At 42.0% G+C, this 24,433-nt stretch overlaps 1 protein-coding gene and 1 long non-coding RNA gene across 2 annotated transcripts in view; one reads left to right on the forward strand and one right to left on the reverse strand.

Annotated features, from left to right (window-relative positions):
- Positions 1-19,860, reverse strand: part of LOC123378401 — a 52,808-nt gene extending 32,948 nt beyond the window's left edge. Inside the window, exon 1 of the long non-coding RNA XR_006582590.1 lies at positions 18,776-19,860. This is a non-coding gene — a long non-coding RNA (uncharacterized LOC123378401). The remainder of the gene's footprint in view (positions 1-18,775) is intronic.
- UPP2 (uridine phosphorylase 2) lies at positions 2,406-23,616 on the forward strand. The gene is made up of 7 exons (XM_045032128.1): positions 2,406-2,736; positions 4,553-4,670; positions 10,795-10,953; positions 16,057-16,171; positions 17,526-17,735; positions 21,367-21,513; positions 22,688-23,616. Exons 1-7 carry the CDS (start codon positions 2,711-2,713, stop codon positions 22,858-22,860), a joined length of 948 nt encoding a protein of 315 aa, XP_044888063.1. The 5' UTR covers positions 2,406-2,710; the 3' UTR covers positions 22,861-23,616.
- Positions 23,617-24,433: the final 817 nt, after the last annotated feature.

The following is a 24,433-nucleotide window of genomic DNA, read 5'->3' on the forward strand; positions in this document are numbered from 1 at the left end:
CATGTAACAACAGACTCTGAGGAGCTTGTTTTAGGCAGGACCCCTAGCACTCTTTGTTTATTTTTTCCATGTTCCTAAAAGACAGTACACATGTTGGAAAAGTCCGTGCACAGCCATCTCAAATAGATTCAAGTGCTGTCAACATTTCTTTCTTTGCTCAATGTTTCTCCTATAAATATCTATAGTGTCCTCTAGAAGTGTCAGGGTGTGTCACAATTTAACCTATTACAAGCAATTTTTGAATAGATAGTGGTCAATCATTCCTATTGATTAGGTTTTTATTTTTTTAATTTTTGTCAGAAAATCTTTTAAAACATAAATAGCTAAAATCAGCTGCAGATTGGTACGGAAAGTGTTTCTGTGTTAACCTCAATGCACCAATGGATTAATCTCTCCTAAACCAGCATAGTTTGGGAATAATTTCTCTTATTCCTCCTTTCTGAATGATTTGAGATGTTCAGTTCACTTCCTCCTCTCCTGGGAGAATTGTATCAATCCGGAAACAGGCGGCAGTAGATACTTTGTAACAGAGCCTGGTTTTGTGAGACTCACTCAGGTGGCTCTAATGTGAATGAGATGAGGATCTGCAATTTTAGGCATTTATTGGAACCAAGCCTCAAACTGCCCTAGGGACTCTGTCTTGCAATACTCACTCCCATGAGGCTTCTCAGTGAAGGAACGGAACTTGAGTACGGGTGGCAGAATCAGCCCTAGACTGTAAGCTCTTTGAAGCAGGGACTATCTTTTTGTTGTGTTTGTACAGCACCTAGCACAGTGGGGATGTGGTTCATGACTAGGGCTGTTAGGTGCTAGCACAATACAAATAAATAATAATAAAGATGCTTTCTAGTCACTAAATTCAACCAGGTGAATCTGGCCAGTTCCACAGCCAGAGGGCCTAATAACAGAAAATTCTTGTTCCCATTGCCCCAAAAATGCTCATTTCATACCAGACTCCTATTTTACATCTGCATGAACAAAATTCAGAACACAGCCCATATAGTAAAATACTCACTTGAACACTGTTGCGTCCCAAGCAACAAAGCTCCTTAAATCAAAGTAGTGAGACACATAACTAGGTTTTATCAAACACATGAGTATTCACACACTCCCACTGTCCTTCCCCAGCATGCACTGGCTCAGTGTAAAACCTAGGGTAGATTCTTTGTGAGCAAACTCTTCTTTTGTTGTGCCAAAGTCCTGGTCAAGAATCAAAGAGGAAATGCCCAGATAATACAAAATAGGTTTCTATCTCTATGAATGATTTAGACGACCAAAACAAAACAAAAACAAAAATGGGAGAAGAGTTTTGGAGGAGTAGAAAAAGAGTTGTGCCATTGGAGCTGTTTGAAATGTTCAGAGTCCAGTCTGAAATCTCTGTTTTGCTTCAGGCTTCTGTTATAAATTTGAAATCCAGAGCAGATTTATCAAAAGGTTTACTCTCTGTTCACGGACCATTTGAGAAAACATGAAGTGATTTATTATTGTGCTGAATGGAATAATGGTTTCATAATACAACTCAAAACCAGCTTTGAGAATTTGGGTTGTTTTGCACATGGAAGCAAAGCTCAGGAGATGAGATCCATCATCAGTTAAAATCAAATCTAATGTTTTGCATTAGACCATGGCAGGGACCACATTTTTCATTTCACAGGGAGTGCTGGGAATTGAATTTTTTTCCCACTTCCATAAGTGAACAAAAGAAAAAATTCAAAATTTCCCATGAAACAAAATTCTGAAAACAGTTTCATTTTGGGGTGATCAAAACCTTTTGTTCTGTTTTCAACTTTTATTTTGTGTTATATTATAGAAAATTAAGCAATTGAAACAAAAAGTAATTTTGAAACAGAAAATCAAAAAGTCCCATTACAGAAGAATTGAAACATTCCACTTCAACCTTATCAAAGTGCTATTCTTCAATTTTTTCTTTCCAAACAAACGTTCTTCAAATAGATGCATTTCTTATAAATGTTTTGCCACACAAACATTTCTGACCAGCTCTAATTTGCACAAATCCTTGTGATCCAAAAACACCTAGGTTCTCCTGGCTCTGGCTGTCACATGTACCTTACATGCATTTTCGACAGAACCCTAAGGAATTATGAAAATAGGCAGACAATTTGTATTCTCCACCCCTTTTGTTTTCAGAATGTACATGTGCCACATGAGCCTCATGCTGGGATGACTGCCAAGTGTGAGAACCAGGGTCCCTGATCAAAGAGTAAGTATATCAACAGCAGGAGGTTAGCTAGCCCTGGCCCTTCGGTTACCTCAGCATAATGATGGGAGGTAACAAAGTTAGAAAGGACACTCCTTCAAAAATAGCCAATCTGAGGCTTTACCATAAGAATGGGAGGTGAGTTAAGGTGAGACGTGATAGTCCTTCAGAAATAGCCAATCTGAATGCTGATCTGATGGTGATCTACTGAAACAAATAGCAATGCATCTCCAGGAAGAGGAATATTTTGCATCTGACTGGTTGACTAGAAAACATAAGAGAAAAAGTTCCATTGTTGTTCTTAGAATAACACTAAGCGAAAAGAGGGTATTTAACTCACTGCCAAGCTTCTTCAGATATTCATATTAGATCCTATAAATTAGCAGCTGTAGTAACAGAAGAGTTTGTCCTTACCTGGTGTCAACCAAGGAGTGTTTTTCTGAAAGTGGGGAAGTCATAACATCCCTTTTAGCGGACTCCAGTAAGCCCGTTATGACTGAAAGGAAAGGTTATGCTGGGTAAGTAAATGAGTGAGTTTTGAATTTGTTTTGATAAGATAGCTGTTTTCTAGGCTTTGTTTTACCCCGTTTATTTTGAACACTGAACTACACTGCTATTTAATCCTCTTGCATTTATTATACAATTGGAAAAGGAATGCAAACTGAAACCCAATTGTCTTATGAATCTCACTTCAAATGCAGATTATTGCCCAGTGATTTATCAAGATGTTGGGACAATATGAAAATCACGACTTTTGTTACAATTTCAGCAAACTCCTGTATGTAAGATAATGTAGAGTCAGTGTTTAAGTGCATTATTTATCCATCAATTCTGGGAGAACTGTATTAAAGAAAGAGTTACGGTTCTTCCCATTGCTAAGGTTAGTGGAAAATATTGACTTTTTTGCTGAACTTTGTGTAGATAAGAGTTACAAAGTATTTAAGGTTTCTAATGATTGTGTAGTAGCTGCAAAAAATGGTTAATATTACATTAAACATTTCCAGAGACATGCCTTTGGCAAGACTTTCCCTAGACATTAACAGCCAGTGACTGCAGTGGTAATACTGGAAGTGTGGGAATACTGGGTCCACCTACTGAAATAGTTTCTAACAGGAGCCTGAGCTGGCCAGCTGCTTAGAACCCATGAAGGGACCCAGCATCAAAGCCTTGGCAGCAAACTATAGGCAGATGCTGGCACTGCAGCCAATTCAGAATTAAATAAAGGGGCTAGTGGAGTTAGTGGGGAAGAAGTTGGATATGAATCCCAAATCCAGCTGGCTGCCTGGAAGGACCAACCCAGGAAACAATTTATTTGGAACAGATGCAGTATGCAAGCACTTTAATGCTGAATGCAATGGCGCAGCCTTGCCTCCCATCCTCCCTTTATTTTCCTTCCTAAATTGAGCCATTAGCTCTTTCCTTGTTGCTCCTGTATTTCCCGATGTTTGCACTGGGTCTTCCTGAGGAGCTTTTCTCAGTTCTGACAGAATGGATTTTTCCAGATCTTCGAACTCTGCCTCTCCTCTTGTTTCTCCCCCTCCCTCCCACTTTTGTGTCCTCACAGGTTTTCTTTCTTGTTCTTTCTCCTCTGTAGTCTGTCTTCCCTTACACTCACACCTCTCCACTCACTATATGGTAGGTCCCCTTTTCCTTTAATTCCACCACCAGTGATATCCTACTCTCCCTATTCCTTATTTCCTTCTTCACTCCAATCCCCCCCAAAACCTCCCCCCACTCTCTCCTTCTACCCCATCTGTCCATTCCCCTGCACTTGTGCTTCCCCTGCGGATCCTATTCTCTTCCTTCTCCTCCCGCTTTGCATTATTTTGGGAAGGAGCCTACGCAGCTCACTCCATTCCTACAGGAGTAATGGTTTGCTCGTGAGACACAATAATCTCTCTGACGGACTCCTCTGCAGTCACCCACTCTACACCTCGCAGGTGGTGGTACAGGAGCCCATGCTCCATGTTTTATACCAATGGCAGAAATCAGAGGCTCTCTAGTACAAACCCCCTTCTCACTTGACAGTTTCAGTCACATGACCAATAGCAAAGATGCAATTACATAAAAAATGTTGAGGAAAGTAGTGAGTGTGAAGGTGCTCGAGTCCTGCAGCTGCATCGAGGGGGCATCTACAGAACAGTAAAAACTGACTGGGAAGAGGACATCCCCAGTGGTTGGATCTATGACACGTAGCCTTGATGTCATGAGCATAACATTCTAACAATGAATCTAAGTTTCCAACCGAACATTCAGATACTGTCTCTTGTGTCATGAATTCCCTTCTTTGTTTGATCTGACTTGTCCATAAAACCTCTCCCAACTTTTTTTCAGAAATGGGCTTGTTCATGTTAAAAACCCTCATTTGGATTCAATGGACGAAGATGTTCTTTATCACTTCAATTTAGGAACTAAAACACACAACCTACCAGTGATGTTTGGTGACGTAAAGGTAAACAAAAATGCAAAGGTTACAATAGCTCTAAATACAAATCATTTCCTTCGTACTCGCCTTTCTTCAAACATCTCTTACTGTTACCTTTATCTAGTGCAGGTGTGCACAACTCATAAAGCGGCAAGGGCCACATTACTCCAAAGAAAACAGCTGAGGGCCGAAACCCCCCGGCCCCGCAGAAACACCCCACCCCAGCGCCGCTCAGCCCTGCAGAAACAAACCCTCCTTCCCCAGCGCCGCCCCACCAAAACAGCTGTGGGCCAAAAAGGAAGGTTGTGGATGGGGAGATGATACTTGATTTTAAATCAGCCAGGGGCTCCCAGCTGAAGAGGTGGCTGGGAGCCCTCAGGGGCAAATTAAAGGGCCCGGGGCTCCGGCAGCCAGGGGAACCGGAGCTTTGCGGGGCTGGGGCAGGGATTTAAAGGGCCCAGAGCTCCTGCCGCTGAGGGGAGCCCGAGCCCTTTAAATCCCAGCCCCAGCCTGGCCGCTGGAGCCGCAGCCGGGATTCAAAGGGCTGTGAGCTGCCCACAGCCACGGGGAGCCCTGAGCCCTTTAAATCCCAGCCGCGGCCAGGAATCAAAGGGCTCTGGGCTGCTCGTAGCGGCAGGGAGCCCTGATCCCTTTAAATTCCAGCCGTGGCTGGGATTTAAAGGGCTCTGGGCTGCCCACAGAGCACCGTGTGCGCGGGATTTAGAATCCCCCCTGATCTAGTGTCTTCTTAGGTCTGACCAGGAAGATGAGTTAAACTTCCAATAGGCCAATGCCATTCTGTGAAGCAACTTACTAAAACTGTGCTGCAGTGGAGATTACCCGTCTTTTCTCCATAAAATATGCAGACTCAAAAACGAAACCTATCACAGACATAATGAGGTAAAATTCTCTGTGGCCGAGTTCTACTGACTTCAGAACCGAGAGAGTACATTGACTTCAAAGGATGAATTTGGCCCATCGTGTCGGTGATAGCTGTCATTTCCAACTCTACGTATTTTATTATTGAGGAAAGAAGGATGTGCTCCATTGCTGCACCAGCAACACGGATTCTAAATTACTTCAGAGAATGGCTTTCACCTCAATTTCTCAAGGAATTTCTACTCATCCTCATAGCCAAAGGTAAGATGTTATACAGAAATGTATATATGCAAATATTCTTTCTGCCCCAAATCTACAAAGTTCTGTAGTTCAACATATGGTCAGAAACCCAAACAAGTTTTCTTTAATAAAACCCACATCGGTAAAACCTAGTTTCCAATCTGCCATGACATCAGTGGAGTTACACAGGGGAGGAATATTTGGCTTGAAGTATCTGGCCATCATCTACTTGAGGCAAGTGACATGGACTTGATGTTTCCAATTGAGATCTGAGGTCGAAATGCATCTTATGATTACAAATTTTTTCTGTTTATTGACTAAGGGCTTGTCTACATGTTGGGGAAGGGGGGTTAATGCACAACTTTTTGCTGAGCATCAGGTAACACACCATACCCATACCGCATAATAGGGTGCATACGGGATGATGCATCCTCTGTTGATGCTCATAAATGTGTACATACGGCTACAGTTTGCTGTAAACTGAGGGTGTGGCATTCCCATGCTTTGCTGCTGAGCGGTGTTTATTCTGTGATTTTTCTTGCTGTCTTGTGGGATGCAGAGCGGAAGCCAAGCTACTTCAACATTTTTTTAAAATCCCATGATTCATCTGTCTTTGCGCCATACTTCCTTTATGGGCAGGCTTGTGCCACTTTTGAACTGCTGCTAGTCAACCTGGACCCAACAATGCCCTGCACCGCTATGCTATGCTGGCAACCTCAAATGTGCAGAGGCTGCTTGGGCAGTGTTTCAGGATTCAAAGCTGGATGAATTCGACTTGGGACTTTGCCTACCACACCACTGAGCAGATGATGTTGCTGGAGGAGCTGCTGCTGCTGCCACAAGAGCGTCCTCAGTGGTGGTGGAACTGGGACACAGATGAGGATGAAGAGGAAAACACTGACCAACTGGGAGTGGAGGACTTGTTCCTTAAGCAGCTTCACAGTATGCAACATGGTTTCTGGGCTCAGGAAACCAGCACAGATTGGTGGGAATGGCTTGATCTGCAAACCTGGGGCAGCCAGCAGTGATGAGAGAATTTCATAATGGGGAACGCAACCTTTCGTGAGATACATGCTGAACTAATTCCAGCACTACAGCAGTAGCATGCCAATATGCAGTGGCCCAGACCTGTGAACAGGCAGATTACGGGTCACCATTGCTATCTGGAAGCTGGCCACCCCTGAATGCTACTGCTCTGTTGTGAACCAGTTCAGCACGGGGAGATCAGATGTTGGGGCCACTGTGTGTGATGCCATGGAAAAGGTACTGTTGTACCAGGTTATAAAGCTTGGTAATATTCAGGAGGTTATTGATGGTTTTACATGCAAGGGATTCCCAAACTATATTGGGCAACTTATGGGACTCATGTGCCTGTTATTTGCCCCCCGATCAGGGTGATCCCAAGGGCTTGTAGGATGGTTTAGAAGGGACCACAATTGTAGGATGTTTTGCCCCTGGGAACACTACGGACATTAATGGTGTAGATATTGCTCCTGGGAGACCTGCTTACCCTCTGCTCCCCTGGTTAATGAAGCCATTCCTAGGCCACTTGGACAGAAGGAAGGAAGGAACTGTTTACCCATTACCTTAGTAGCCTCAGAATGACAGCGGGGTGGGAAAGGGAGATGGCACTGTTTGCAGAATGTTTGCAGAATAGGTTGGAAGCGGCTGAAAGAAAACATTGCCTGCTGCCTTAAGAGTAATATGTGCTGCAACAGGGCATTTTGGCGTTATATTGCCTCCAGGAGTTGCCTCTACATCTCCCTGTCTCTTTCCATACTGTCTTTGACTAATGCAGTGCTTTCCCTGGCAATTGCCACACTGTCCTTTGCTACTGCAACCATCTCCCAGAAAGCTCCTTGTCAGTTTCATGCTCAGTTCTCAGATACTGCCTCCCCCTCTGCATTTTTTGAGGGTTTTGTAGGATTTTGTATTGATGTCCATGAACATTTCCACAGGACTTTTCGCTTTGCTCCCTCTCAGGTTTATTCTGCTGTTGGTAAAGGCCATGTTCTTGAGGGTCTGACCAGTGCAGGTGCACAGCAGTTGGGAGTATTAAAGAAATGACAAGCAGTTATTGTTCACATTCTAGGAAGGCTGTGATAGCTATTTTTTTTAACATGTGTTTCTGCCTTTACCTCTCTGCATTTCTTCCCAGTCTTGGGGGGACCTGGAAGATGGTGTGTGGTGTTTGTGTTGGGATTTTTGTCTGTACAGTGAATCTGTGTGGCTTTGCCATTGTTCTTTGAAGGGTGGGGTTGGGTGAGGCGGGCTTGGGAATTAAGTCCCCTGCCTAGTTTTGCTGTGCCGTTTAGGTGCCTATATGGTGTCAAAGGGTTTAGCAGGGTGAATCTGGGGGTGAGCTGTAAGTAATCCCTTCTCCATCTCTTTTAGGCTGTTCTGACCCTGAATGAGGTTATGCTGAGGTGGGTGACTAGACGGCAGAGAATCCCCCCCCTTATTCAAAAAGGCAAAAGGCAGACCAGTGAGATACGCTGTGAAGTTAATCGCCAAGATAGTCCCTCCAGAAGTGCTGCAGGAGTGGAAGAGAGTCACTAGCTATACCAGGGAGGATGGCCATGATGCAGCTATTCCTCATAATCTCAGAACAAAAATCGAGCCGTTTCTCTTAGATTGTGCTTAGATATCTACCCTGCAGGCATATAGAAAGTGAAAAGAAAAAATAGACAGGGTTCTGCAATGATTGCCTGAAGCATTCACTGTTACCAGCTGAGGGAAGGGGAAAAGGAGATCAGAGCACGGGCGTGTGTCTTCCACGGCATAGGCCTGAAATTGGTCAGTAGTTGGGGTTTAGCATGAGACAGAGGCCTGGCCAGGGTAGGTATCATTTTGGAAAGGTTAACAGGGCTAGGAGGGCAATGGACAATGTTTGTCTAGGGAGGCTGGCAGGCAGGGACCATGGGGTTATCAATGACCGTGGCCATGGGACGCACAGAACAGAAGCCAGTATAACAGTACAGCCGCAGCATCAATTAAAAGTTAAATAGTAAATCATTAAAAAATAATTAAAAAAAAAAACTTACATGCTGACTTTCCCTCCATAGGATCAGCCTCAGTCCTGGCCTGGGTGGCTGCCTGGGGACTGAGGTTGGTTGCTACAGTGCAGGAATTGGGCTCATGTTCTACATGGCCAGCATCAGGGTCCTGGGTCCTGAACCGATCCTGGCTTTATGGGAAGATCCCTTTACTGGCCTCTTCATGTTCATAGCCCAATGTATCTTGCATGTCATCCTCTGGGAGTGGGGGGGTGAGGGTGGAGGGGAAGAGAGAAGGTCGCCAGCAGGCCAGCAGGCTGCCTGAATTGGGTGGTCATGCAGCTATGCAAAGTCCTGTTCAGTTCCTCAAAAAAATTGACAAGTTACATATCCCTAGAAGGATTTTTCCTGTTGTCCCTCCATGTAATGTAGGTGCTCATGAGCTGTTTGCTCTTTATCTGGCACTGTTCAGTATGCTGGTCATGGCCCCTCAGAGAAATCTGCCGAGCAATGTCCACAAAAAGGTCTTTATTCTCGTGGCTGGCCGCAAGAGCTTCCTGCATTGATGTTTCTCTCCAGATAGTGGTTAGATTCAGGGTCTCGATGCAGGTGGCTGCTTGAGGCATATAATGGGGCTTCTGGAGTATTATCACAGGTATTGTGATAAACTGGACTCTAGGAGCGAATGGACAAAATCTGGCACTGTGCCAGCTTATAAATAGGGGAGGGGATACAGGTAAACAGACACGTCAGTAATGGTCACTCACAAAGCGGAGTGAGACAGCTGTTGAAGGACTGCCAAAGTAATTTGCAGCATTATTGTTTACACACGAACACTAGACTGGACTAACTCGCTTCACAGAAGTTAGTTCATTTTAAAAGAGGACTGCAGAGTTCACAGTACATGAGGAGTAAGTGCACTACATGATGCATGTTGTGTGTACACAAACGTTTTCAAAGTGGATTAACTTCAAAAGCTGTGGATCCCGCCATGTAGACAAGCCCTACAATTTCCTAAAACATATTTTTGGGGGACAAATGTGGTACACCTGAAAGTGAGGGCCTAGCAGTAACACTGGCAGTTAAGCTCTCCCCACAGCTCTGCCAAACACCTCATTTCAACCTGCAACTGTCCCAGACCTCTCTTTTTCCTGAGCACTGTGTGGGAAATTGTGCAATAGTTTTACAGTGTAAACAAGTATCCACTAGAGACTGTGTTGGTGGTCTGAAACCTCATGTTACTTTTGACCTCAGCAGCCAGATTTAAAATCAGGTTGACAGAGGGGAACATTTAGTTGCATTTTAAATGTAGAGTTAGATTTTTGAAAATAATGTCATTTGTGAAATGTTATCTCCCTCCCATTGTTTTTATGTCTCCAGCAATGCTCAGTAATTCTTGTTGACACTGTTGATAGAACAAATTAGACCATTAACTACTCTAACATCTGTTTCTGCTTTGCTGTCTGTAGCAATAGTAACAACTTAAATTCAGTGCACATATTACACTGATGTTATTTTGCATTTACTTGGCCAGGAATTAATATCCAAGTATTCACAGCTGTACAGTGGTGAAATCCTATAGTAACACCATATGTAATTTTTATTTCTTATTTTTTTAGATCCTTGAACTAATCTGATTCTCTATAGTCCTCACTAAAAGAGAGAACCTAGTTTGTTCATTCCCATGAGCGATAGTCAGAAATCTAACAAATAATAATATTTTCCATTTATGTACTCTCACTGCACCTTCCATCTGAGGATTTCGATGCACTTTTACAAATATAAGCTTCACAGTAGTTCTGTGATGGAAGTAAGAGTTCTTATTCCCATTTTAGAGGGATAATCTGAGGCACAAAAAGATTAAGTAACTTTGCAAGACTAGATAATTGTGTCTTGCGGTTGCTTTACTTTCACATCTGCTCCCTTTGGATATAGGATTCCACTAGAGCCATTGAGTGTAACATTAGAAGTGCAGACTGAGTCTTGATCCCTGCTTTAGCTAGAATGGTACAGATAATCTTACATTGTATTTCTAGTTTGTCTGCGTTGGTGGCAGCCCTAACAGAATGAAAGCTTTTGCTCAGCTCATGCACAAAGAACTTGGACTTGAAGGAGATGGGAAAGACTTGAAAGATATTTGTGCTGGGACAGATCGGTATTCTATGTACAAGGCTGGACCAGTGCTCTCCATCAGTGTAAGTACTTTATAGTGTACCTAAAATACTTCCATTTTCAGCCCAACAGTAGCTGAAGAATTTAGCATATTGTTTGTATTTCTTTCTTAAATGTTTCATGTGGATTTAGAGCTTCTGAAAACTGCTGGATTGAGAGCCCTGGAGACTGAATAGGGAACCTACTATGGGGAGAAGCATTGCAAGAACAGCCTCAGCATGTTGACCTAGAGGAACTGCCTCATGGAGTGAGAGGCTAGTTAAGTCTTCACGCCCTTCAGTTCTTGGCCTCTGTGTTGAGACTGCCAAGAAGGGTCTCAGTTATGGTGGTAATCCACTGATTATTGGATAATCTAGCACGTTAATTTCATGTTGTCTGTCAAGAAGCCATCATATAATAACTTCCATGCACCACTGACCTGAGCTGGATTCAAATCTGTGACCTAGAGATAAAAGGCTCCTATCTCCCAAGCCATAAAGACCCCCCACTTTTAACTGATGGAAAAAGTTTTGGATTCTTCCAAAAAAGCCTAACAGCTAACACTGTTACATTGTTCTCTATTTGCTATTTCCTAGAGGTAGTGCATACAGAAATAAGAGCATAGTTCAACAAGCAGCAGGTTGGCCAATAGTTTAAACACAGTGATTACCACAGCAGGTAATTTTCTTCCATCACATCTCTTAGGCCTGATCTATGCTTAAAACTTAGGTTGGCATAGTCTTAGGTTGAAAATCCCCCCCACCCCCGAGCACCGCGGCTACGCCGACCTAAACCCTAGTGTAGACACAGCTTCTATTGACTAAGCTATCTTCGCTTGGGGAGGTGGAGTTCCTACAGCAATGGAAAAACCCCTTCTGTATGATAGTGTGTTTACAGGGTTATAGTGTCATAGCTACAGCCTTATAGTCTCAGAGGTTGAAAAGCTGGAAATATCAACAATTCCACTCCCAGTCTCTTTGCATTTCTGTTGTGTCTGCCCTCAGAGGATCCAAAAGTGCTAATTGGTTAAAATTCTCAATATTCTATGAGGGTGGAAAGGGTAATTATCCGCATTTTACGGTGAGACAAAGGCACAGAGGTTAAGTGACTTGCACAAGGTCACATCTCCTGCTCTCTAGAGATGCCCCGATTCCCATGCCTGTGCTTTTCGTTCATAATGGACTAATCCAGTGGCAATTTTTCCCTTTACGCTCAAAAAATTTTCACCAGTAAAATCTTTCAGTCACTCATAAAGCTACATTTAAAACTTCAAAAAGCCTAGTGAAAATCTGCTGTTGCTTGATATTTTGGTTTCTATAAATTATTTCCTCTTACTTTCAATCCTTGGACTGGAGCAGGGGTTCTCAAACTTCACTCCACCGTGACCCACTTCTGACAACAAAAATTACTACATGGCCCCAGGAGGGGGGACCAAAGCCCCTGCCCAAGCCCCCCCTGCCCTGGGTGGGAGAGCCAAAGTCTGAGCCCTACCACCCCATACTGGGGGTGGACGGACCAAAACCCAGGGCTTCAGCTTGCAGGCAGGGGGCTTGTAACCTGAGCCCCTGCCACCCAGGGCTGAAGCCCTCGGTCTTCAGCTTTGGCCCCAGATGGTGGGGCTTGGGCTTTGGCCCCAGACCCCAGCAAGTCTAATGCCAGCCCTGACGACCCCATTAAAATGGGGTCCCAACCAAACAGTTTGAGACCTGCTGGACTAGAGCACATGCTCACGCCCGCTCATGAATTTCCCTTTTCCACATTTCTACTACATGTGTAGACAAAAGATTAATAGGCACGGACCCTGCTCCTGCTCCCAAGGATGCCAATAGGAGTTTCGCCATGGATTTCAATAGGAGCCGGATCAGGTCTGAGAATGATGATTTATAAAAAAGATTCTTATGTTTGAGTCATGTCATATTTCTTGGCATCCTGCATATTCAGTTTGCAAGGTCCCTGTGTTACAACAGAAAGAGGGCACATTTTGCTCAGTTTAGCAATCTGAAAGTTCAAGAGGTAAGATCACGTCACACCATGCCCAAACTATGAAATATAGTTGAAAATATTACAACCATTCCCTAAAAACCTTACGGTAGCAATCTTATTTTGTTATTATTCTTTACATGTCAACAATACTTTTGGCATGGTATAAAAGCTTAATCCTGCAATCACCTACATAAGTCATTTTACTCATCTGAGTAGTCCTAACTTTACTCACATGAGAAGTCAAGGAGACCACTCACCTGAGTAAAGTTACACACTTGTGTTTGCAGGACTGGAGCCTAAAAAGCAGACACAGAAAAGACATGGCTCTTGGAAAAACAAAAGAGGAACTAATGACATTTTTATTATTGCTCATTCAGTCTAAAATTCAGTGACAACTGTGACACTATCAGGATACAATTCTAATATAAGGCCTTGTCTACACACAAACTTGTACTATTTTAGCTAAATTAGTTTTAAACACACTGTTCATTAAACCAATAGAAGTCTGTGTGGACAAGACACGATGTAGTACGTGACTGAGCCAAACAATAGGAAGTGAAGAGAAGAGAAGACAAAAGAACAGTAATAATTTCACAATTTCATAGGCTACCTGTGTGCACAACTTGTCAATTCTAAATTATTTGTTCTTGTTTTATATCTCCTGACCTAGACATCATTAGTTGACTGATATCTTTCAGGCATCAGCCAATTAATGATGGCTAGGTCAGGAGCAACTTTCCACTGTACATTGAACACTTCATGATTCTGATGGTAAGTAGGATAAAATTTCCGGCCAATGCCCCATTAGATGATTCGTTTTGAGTTGCTGCTGCTGTCATGTTTTAGCAAGATGCAAACAGGCTCAGAAATACTAGGGGTATTTATGAGATTTCTGCCTTGGCTATTCTTAATAAAAATAATGTTTTAAAGCACTGGCAAGGAACTCAGGCAGCTGTACAAGAATAAGAAGAACACAAAAATATGTTAACACATAAAATGCAATAAAACTTAATAAAACCATCTTCCTATAACACATAGAGAGAGAGATGGGACACACTGCAAATGAAAAAAATAAATGATAGAACCAATGATGTTCCCATTGGGTCCAAACAAATCCTACCCCTTTGAAAACACCTGCCTCTGGGTTTTTGAAAGCAGAACTGATTTACTGACAAGACAGATTTAGGGAAAGGACATTCTCTCTGTACTGACTTTAGGCAAAGGGGATGAAAGTAGTAGGAAACTGCAAAAAAGACCTATGGCAGCACGTCTCAGAGCCCAGGTCAACTGACTTGGGCTTGCACTCCAGGACTAAAAATAGCAATGTAGATATTCAGGTTCAGGCTGAAGCCCAGGATCTGAAACCCAGAGACGGGGAAGGTTTTTGGAGCTATTTTTATCTCCCCAAACTCAGAGAGCCCAGCTCTGAGACTTGCTGCTGCAGGGTTTGGGGTTGTGGGGAGGTTTTTTTTGTTTGCTTTTTGTTTGGGTTCTTTTGAGTGTAGACATACCCAGAGAGGCAAGGTGAGCCAAAGCAGCAGACTCTTTCCCACAATACAGACAACTCTCATGTGTGCATTGTGACGAACATCCTTGGCTGCAGTGGAAGAATGCACAGCCCAGCTCAGGATAGCTATTCCAGGAGATCTGTAGGTTGATCTTCTTCCCATGGTGTAACTTAGAGCAGCTTAAATTGTGCTCTAATTATAACGGTTGCCAATGGCCCCAGGAACTGTGTGATGGGGAGTACAAACACCACGTTGGACCTGAAGGGTTTAAAAGGCAATACTGGACCCAGCTAGCCCTGCCCCTCCAGACCTGCTGACATGCACTGACTGAAGGAATGGGTTAAAAAGAGCTCAGAAACTCAGGCAAAGGGTGCTAGACAAGCTGCAGGAGAAATGAACTCTTTTCCAGGAAGTCAGACAGAAGAATGAGCCAGAAGAGAGACCACAGAGCATGTAAGGCCCTCAGGCAGAGCCTTCTCCAACCACCACCCCGTTTGAGAACCTGCAGGGCCTTGCTCCTTTGGACTATTGTGTTGTAAAGTGATTGACTGTTTGGGTGTGGTGTAGGGCCTGCAACACAGCGCCTACACACAAGGTGATCTTGCCATTGCCAGCTATGTTGGCTGCAAGGATACTTTGTATTGCCAGTGCAGTATAAAGCAGCTACAGGGTATAGAAGAAACTGGACCTGTGATGTGTTTGAGGCTCCATGGGGTGAGAGCAATTCCGGGTGGGTCGTAGCCTCTCCATTATTACAATAATCATTCTTATTATTTGCATTATAATAGCACCTAACTGGTGCCAGCACCTAACAGGGACCCAAACTGATACTGGGGCCCTGTTGTGCCTGGCACTTCACAAACATATTATTATATTTATTACTGATTTTTTGTCTTGCTATAGCACTAGGAGCTCTAGTCATGGGCCAGGACCCCGCTGTGCTAGATACAAACACAGCACAGGAAGACGGTCCCTGCCCCAACCAGCTTATAATCTCAGAATAAGACAAGAGACAACAGATGGACACAGACAGAGGAGTGAAAGAAAACAATGAGACAATGTTGGTCACCATACTAGGCAGTGGTCTCAGCACACCAGCAGCCTAACCATTGTCATGTTTTTGTAGGAGAGTTTTGAGGAGGGGTGTGAAGGTGGATAATGAGGTAGCTTTGCAGATGTTTACAGGGAGCTCCTCCCAAGCATGACAGAACAAGAGACAGTCCCTGCTCCAAAGAGCTTTCTATATGGCATAATTCCCTAATATACCTGGAGAAAAACACCTGTGGGAACTAATGCTTAACCTGACACTGTTCATTCCCTGGGCTCCATCTCTGTGCTGCCAACTCCGCAAGAGGTATGTGGATAGGGAGCACAGTAGATGCACACAGAGAACCATCATCAGTACAACTTCACCTGGTGCCACGCTGTCCGGTGGGATCAGAGAGAGTACAGAGAACTGGCCCCTCAGATGGATGCCCCAATCCATGAAGGTATGATTCAGAGTCCGATGCTTCTCCCACAGAAATATCCCATTGATATCAATGGGAACAGGATAGCTCTGGCTATATAGTGATATTCTGAAGTAATTTTATAAATATGTATCAGCTTGAACAAAATGATGATTAATGATGCCTTCATTTTCTTTTCTCTCAATAGCACGGGATGGGTGTTCCTTCCATTTCTATTATGCTTCATGAACTAATCAAGTTACTACACCATGCAAAATGCCGTGATGTTACTATTATACGCATCGGTACTTCTGGGGGCTTAGGTGAGCTACCAGCTTTACTACTGCCATATGGAAAGGACATTTAACAACACAGAGCTAAGCAATAGGTCAAGTTATTAGGGGCTTTTCATATTTTTTATTTTTTTCAGGTCTTCAAACATCAAACAAAACATGAGATTTTATTTCAGGTCAACAAATATCAAACTTCTAATGGCTGGTTTAGCAGAAACATACATTTTCATAAAACATGATATCTTGAAATCTAATACATCTGAATAATACTCTTTCCAGACCCAAACTAGCTGACAGAAGTTTATTCTTATTTCCCAAAATACTCACCCATAAGCTGATACCATGCATGGAAAGTTTCACCCTAATAAAACATCTTTCACTCAGTTAATAATAATAATAATAATAATAATAATAAGTATAATCAATTGTTTTTGTACGTCAAACCCATAAGTCCTAATCAAGATTGGGGCACTATTGTGCGGGGTGCTATACAAACATGAATGGAGACACAGTTCCTGTCCCAGAGAACTTACAGTCTAAGAATGAATGGCAAAGACAGGCAAGGAATGGGGACTAAGAAATCTCTCTCTTATAATGGAAGTGTTCAGTCAATAGTAATGACCCCATTAACTTGAAGTTCAGAAAATATAAATTTAGATTAACTCTCAGAGAGGAATTGGAATAACTATGTAATGGAAATAAAGCAGGCCTGATCATTCAGTCTGGATGCAGGCAAAACTCCCATTTCCTCCAATGAGAGCTTTGACTGCATAAACCCTTCAGGATTAAACTCAAATTGAGGAGCACAATAAAGTATTTTAACCACTCCATGGACACCTTAGGACTTCACATTTGTCGCTCTGCTGCACCTGCATAGAAGGTCATTTGGAACATCATGCAGTAGTGGGACAGAAAGCTAATCTGCTCAAAACGCCCACAGCCCCTAGTGAATTAGCTAACCGAGAATCTCCTTTACCTTTTAGGAGTACAGGGCCTAAGATGCACAGTTTTTTGGGAGGAGGGCAGGGGAGGCTTAGAAATCAAAATAAATATGCCTATCTTTTCACCCTAAGCAAATATTCATTAAAACATAGAGAAATCATACATACAAACCAATAGCTACACATGAACTTTCCTTGCCCCACCTATATGTCAGAAGAAATAAATACTCTTTAGCCAACATATTCCCTTTGCAACCCTTCATATCCAGATATGTGCACTTCCTGAGTTTTACTTTGTATGTATTTGAATGGTTCTCTCATATATATATTTTGCTGATAAATATTCATATTAATTAAGATTTTACTAATTTTATAAATTAGGTTATAATCTAAATCATAAATATTACATAGCACTAACCTATCCCCAATCCCCACTTCTGCAGGCATTGACCCTGGAACTGTTGTAATAACAGACATCGCAGTGGATTCATTTTTTAAGGCTCAGTTTGAGCAGGTGATACTGGATAATATAGTTGTACGAAGCACTGAACTTGATAAGGACCTTGTTGAGGAGCTACTGAACTGCAGCAAAGAGATTCATGACTTTCCAACACTTATTGGGCATACTATGTGCACCTATGATTTTTATGAAGGTGAGGAGTATCTCTAATTTTCTATTCATTTTCTTTTTCAAACGTAAGACCAGATCCTGAAATCCTTGCTCAGGCAAAATGAGCAGTGCAGTCAGCGGGAGAGTTCCCTGAGTAAGTGCTGAGTAAAACGCAAGGAAGGACTTTAGTATTTGATCCACCATATATTTTAGAGACTTGTTTACAGGTCAGAAATGGAACTACTTTCATAATATGTCATACCAATTAACAGAACCATTAACCATAGTGTAATTGGTCTCTATTTGCATCTGCCACTTAGTCAAATTTTGTAACAACATCACATCTGCAAAGAAAATATTATTATAACCATGGCAGTGAATCAAGCATTACAATTCATTCTGGACAGCACTCACTCCCTTAGGAAAGTATAGGATTCCCTGGATAGCACTTCCTGCTGTCCCTCAGCCCTACTGAGCCACAGAAACCAGCATATATTCAGTGAATCTTTGAAAGCAATAGGCACATAACATTAAGCGGTTAAAGTAAATAGCCCCTTGTCTATAATCTTAACATAATTTTAACAGATGGGTTACACTAAGTTACTTCCTATGACAGGATTATAGCTTCAGAATTACCTAACAGAAGAAAAATGTCAGTAAGTGTGTGGCATTTGTGTAAATAAACCTTAGATCCTTGGCAATATCCTGGAACTGTTTCCTTTACAAAATTAAATGCTGATTGCAAAGTGGATGAAACAGAATAAATGGAGAATTAATAATTGGAGGACTATTTATAAACCTTTGGATCTGCTTGCAAATGCAGCCATCTGTGTGTTTCTCAAGGCCATGTTTTACTTAAATAAAAAGCCATTTGAGAGGATTAACAGTAGGAACAACAATGATATTAAAAGGATTGTCCAGTGTAGTAAAGTTTTAGGTGTACATTTGCCTGAGCCGAGGCCATAACATCTAAGTGAGAAACATAAGCACAAGTGAGAAGGGATTAATTCTTTGAAGATCAAAATTCAATTCCAAAATACTAGTAAAAACAAATCAGTGATGTTAGCAAGACAGGTCACTTACCAGGAGCTGTAGTTCAGTCAATTGCCTGAATACAGCCACACTTGTAGAAATGTGCATGTGCCCTCAGTTTACAGGCAGAACCCGCTAGAGGAAATATGTCCACTGTTGTACACATGCATATAAAGTGCTTCTATCCCAAATCAATTCTTTTCCTACTTAGTCAAAAAATCATCTAAAGACTCAGAAGCAGGGAAGGTGGCTGGGCAATATGGATCCAGTAGCTGATAAGCAGCTTTTTTTTGTCCTTTGATAATTGCCCCCTTTGGTGATTAGCTAATGATAACAAACCCACCCCCACCCCACTAAAGGAGTATTAACTGAGTTAATGATTGCAAGACTACTCTTCCTCATTGGACATCAGACCTACAAGCTAACTCAAAGAGAATGCTGCTGCAAAGATGTGTGAATTGAGCTCCATGTAGCAACCTTACACATCTCTGTTACAGAGACTTGTGTAGAGGCTGTTTCAGATCTACTAGAAAGTGTTCTGAGACCTGGTCTGCAGTAGAAAATTTGCTCATCAAAACTATGTTGATCAGGGATGTAAAAAATCTACAACCCTGAATGGTGGAGTTGGGCCAACCTAAGTCCCCATGTAGAAAGTGCTAGGTCAATGGAAGAATTCTTCCATTGACCTAGCTACTGCCTCCTGGGGAGATGGATTAACAACACTGACAGGAGAATCCATCTCATCGGTGCTGGGGGTGTCTATACTAAAGCACTAGAGCTGCAGCTGCACAGCTGTACAGTTTTAAGTATAGATAAGTCTAAAACCTCAATTAAAGACATATGTAAAGGCTTGAACGCAATGAATGATTCACTTATTTTCTAAGCAAAATTTATCAGCCCTCTGGACTGGTCTCCATCTGCTACAAATAATCTATGGGATTTAAAAAAAGGCTTTGTCCTTTCTCAGCAGTAACTAAGAACATTGTGAAGATAACTATCTAGCCTCACCTGCTAAATTAGGAAGATTAGGGACCAACAGTGATAGACTGATAGAATGAGTCAAGTAAATTGAATCATCCCATAGGTCACCTATCCCAGCACACTATTAAAGAAGGGCTCAGTTTTGCAGCATGGATCTCACCCACTCTCTTTGCTAACGTTATGGGCCACCAGGAATGCAGTCCTTATAGATTGCTTTGAAGGCCATTTCCTAACCTAAGTGCTGCATTATGTGAGAGGACACAACTGCCCTCTGCAGCCCTGGGGATAGAGCAGTGCAAGAGCATCTTTGCCTGCATCCAGTGAAGGGGGCAGCTTGGCCAGATCCAAGAATTGGGCCTTTAGAATATTTGAGAGTAAGAGTGAGAGTTAATTGTTTTTCTAAATGGATTCTGAGTCTGAGGGCACGGCTACACTTGCACATGTAGAGCGCTGGGAGTTAAACCAGCCTTTGGAGACCACAACAGGGAAAACACTGCCATTGTGTTTACACTCTCAGCTGCAAGCGCACTGGTGTGGCCACATTAGCAGCTCTTGCAACACCACAGAGAGCAGTGCATTGTGGTAGCTATCCCAGGGTGCAAGTAGCTGCAACATGCTTTTCAAATGGAGGGTGGAATGTGACAGGGAGTGTGTTTTGGGGGGCTGAGAGTATGTTAGCATGCTGTCTTGTAAGTTCAGACAGCAGCAGACCACCCCCTCCCCTCTCTTACACACACTTACAACAGCAGCATTCCACAGTAATGGCTTGCATTGTCCCGGAGCAGATAAGCATGCCAGCTGTCAGAAACGGAGCTTTCAAAACAATGAGAAAAGTGGCCACTTGACTTCAGGGGATTATAGGACAGTTCTGGAGGCCAATCACCTCGTTCACACTGATGCCCAGGCATTTCAGCTGGGGCACAGCAAGCTTTATGCTTCCAATGGAGGTGGATTACCAGGAGTGCTCCAGCTGCAGAGTCCAGGCGCTCTACGTGACTTGGCAGTGTGGACACATTGGGAGTTAGGGTACCTGGGGCTGCTTTAATGCGCTCTAACTTGCAAGTGTAGCCAAGCCCTAAGAGATTTGGAAAAGTGAGAACAGAGGTCTGAACCCCTGATAGAAAACAAAGTTGTCAAGAAAAAATTCTCTTAAACCAGTTTGATTTCCTATAATTAACCATCTCCCTTCAAAAAAAGGAGTTAAAACTAAGATTAAAAGGTCTTTTCCATCTCCATTTTCTCCACATAATGGAAGGGGCATGTGTACCTAAATTTGTTAATCCTTTTCTAAAGCAACTTGGTATGTTGTAGATTTTATCTGCCAGAGCCTCACACAGCTATGCCAACTTACACAGCTGAGAATCTGCCACCATATCTCTATGCACGGTTGTTTTTTTGGTCTCAGTTTTGTTAAAATTTCTATAGTAAACTCAGCTGTATTTTGTCATAGCAGATTGGCTTTAAAAATACATAGCAAATGGAATAAGAAATAAATAATTTAATAAGCCCTATTAAAATAACAATTTAATGTGGTTTTAAGTTGAATTTAGACAAATTCTGCATTTTGAGAGAAACTGCCTGAGACTGCAGCCAGTTTTACTATGACGGTAAACCCCATATTGTATAGAAGGATGAGCAGTCACAGGTTTTTTTCTTTCCAGGTCAAGGACGATTAGATGGAGCATTGTGTTCTTTTTCCAATGAAAAGAAGTTGGAGTACTTAAAGAAAGCTCATGATGCTGGTGTTAGAAATATTGAAATGGAGTCAACTGTATTTGCTGCTATATGTGGACTTTGTGGTCTAAAAGGTAGGATTTCTTGTCACAGGCCATTTCCTTTTCACGTTTGTTCTTGTATACCTTCACACTTCCTAATTTTATCTACATATGGATTTGGTCAGCTCTGGGATTTATACAATGTGAAAACTAAAAATGTATTCCAAGCTTCTTTCATTAAAAAGTATATTAACACAAATCTAGTGGCTTCATAAAATGTTTATCTGAAACTGCTTGTTTGGAAGTGCAGGGCGTAGAAAAAACAATTAACTGTCTTGGCAAAACCAAAATTTCACTCAGCCCAGCTCTGAAAAGTTTCCTGGCCATGCCCGTGTCTCTGGTTTTCTTTTACTAGCTGCAAAGATCACTTGTCTCTTGCTAACATATTGTGGGGCATATTTTCAGTGCATGTGATGAATGAATTTTCAGGCAACCTCTGCCAATTGAGCTCCTAAGGAGCTCTGGATAAAGCTTAGATTGAAGCTCCAGACCTGCAAAGGTGGGTGGGTGGGGAGTAGTTATGATGACATTGCCTCTGCTTCTCCAGTACAGCTGCCCCTGCAAGTTCCAGGAAGTGTAGCTTACATAGAATCATAGAATATCAGGGTTGGAAGGGACCTCAGGAGGTCATCTAGTGAGTCCAATCCCCTCCTCAAAGCAGGACCAATCCCGTCCCCAACTAAATCATCCCATCCAGGGCTTTGTCAAGCCTGACCTTAAAAACTTCTAAGGAAGGAGATTCCACCACCTCCCTAGGTAACCCATTCCAGTGCTTCACCGCCCTCCTAGTGAAAAAGCTTTTCCTAATATCCAACCTAAACCTCCCCCTCTGCAACTTGAGACCATTACTCCTTGTTTTGTCATCTGGTACCACTGAGAACAGTCTAGATCCATTCTCTTTGGAACCCCCTTTCAGGTAGCTGAAAGCAGCTATCAAATCCCCCCTCATTCTTCTCTTCTGCAGACTAAACAATCCCAGTTCCCTCAGCCTCTCCTCATAAGTCATGTGCTCCAGCCCCCTAATCATTTTTGTTGCCCTCTGCTGGATCTTCCCAGGGAGGTATATTGAGCCCTTCATTTAACCCCTCCCTCAACAAAACCTGCATTATCTATGTGTGCTAGGAATATAATTCTTTACTGTAGCAAATACCGTGCATATTTGGTATATCATAAGTTACTTAAAAGGGCGTTTTTGTTTTTCTTATAGCTGCTGTTGTCTGTGTGGCACTCCTTAACCGACTTGAAGGTGACCAGATTAAGGCACCCCATGAAGTTCTAGTAGAATATCAGCAACGGCCTCAGCATCTGATCTCAATTTTTATCAAAAAGCGTCTTGGGTTATATAACCAAATGGAATTACTATGCATTTTTCCTGAATAACTAAGGGAAAATATACCCTGCCAATACACAAAATGAATGTCTTATGTATTTATCTCTGTATATCGATACGTATAGGCAGACATAAATATAACGTTGTTGTGTAGCGAATTCATATATAAATGAAACTGTTTATAAGGAAACAGAATGATAGTTCCAAATTGTTTCAATGCATAGTTAGTGAAAACTCTAAAGCCAGTTATAATGTAGCCGTTTTGTCCTATAAGGGGATTTTAGGGCATATACATTCACATAAAATTAACACCTATCTATAAAACACTTTCCACATCAGATCCCTCTACAGGCATAAAAATGTGTGGAGTGTAATCACAAGTAGCCCCAGCGGGACTCAGTGAACCTGATTTATAATAGAGCCTGTGGGTGTTTAGCACCTCTGAACATCTGGCCCTGTAGTGTTCCAGGATTCAGACCTAGCTAGCTTGGTTTTGTTTAATTTTACATATTTATAAATCTGAGAAAAGGTCTGAAATGGAAAGTATGTAAGTATTACTATAACATAAAAGGATAGGCCACAGAAATCCTTCTTATAGCAAAAATAAAATTATTGTCATGGTGGAACTGCTCACTAAGTGGGTTTAGGTTTGGTCCCCAAAGTGATTGAGTTTGCCTAGTTTTGGCTTTCTAAACAAACCAAAGCAAATCAGCATTTGTGGCATTATTGTTCTTCATTGAATTTCAGCAAACACAGGTGATAGGCAGCTTATAAAGAGAGAATAAATATTATTGATACAAATTTAATTACTAACAAGTCCTGTATCCTTCATATGTGTTTGCTAATCAGCACACAGAAATACAAATCATGATCTCTAACTTTGTAAATGGCTAAAAGGTTTTTTGTTGTTTGAATTTTTTTACTTAACTTATGGCCTGATCCAGAGTCCACATTGTTCACTTTCCCATGACTTCAATGGGCTCTGGCTCAGGCCCTATTTTTATGATCCATTCAAAGTCTTGTTTGCAATGAGAATCTTACAATCTTGTAACAGTAATGTATAGAAGTTTAACTGTTATTTTAAATATTATAAATGTAATATATCACATTAAATAGAGTACAGGCCTCTAAAATGAACACGTTTTTATCATTTTAAACAGAAAATAGAATCAGAAGAAACTGTTACAAAAAGGTATTTTTCATGAGCTAGCCTAGACCCACACTTGTATGACCAATATTCATGAAATCTTCATCAAACATAGGAGAATCCCCATTTTATCAGCTACTTGGGGATTGAGGAGTTCATTAAATAAAAAAAATCATAAAAATTACAGCAGGTATAGTGCATAAATTGCAGCATGGTGCACTGCATTGCTTACTTCTTGCCCTTCAAACCCCTGCAAAGCAATTCCCGATGCACTGAAGATATCAGAATGTGAAAAAGTGTCAACCGATTCTTCACTGACATCACTTTAGTCATACGACTTCCCCTGCGCCCCCATCAAGAAAAGTGTCTTAAGATTGATGTTCATAAAATTGAGGTCGTGCTGTATCATCTTTTTTTTTTTTTTTAACAACAACAACTTGAAGTCCAGGATATAATACTTTTAAAAATCTGTTTAA

This window comes from Mauremys mutica, chromosome 10 (assembly GCF_020497125.1).
Source record: "Mauremys mutica isolate MM-2020 ecotype Southern chromosome 10, ASM2049712v1, whole genome shotgun sequence".
Classification (NCBI taxonomy): Eukaryota; Metazoa; Chordata; order Testudines; family Geoemydidae; genus Mauremys; species Mauremys mutica.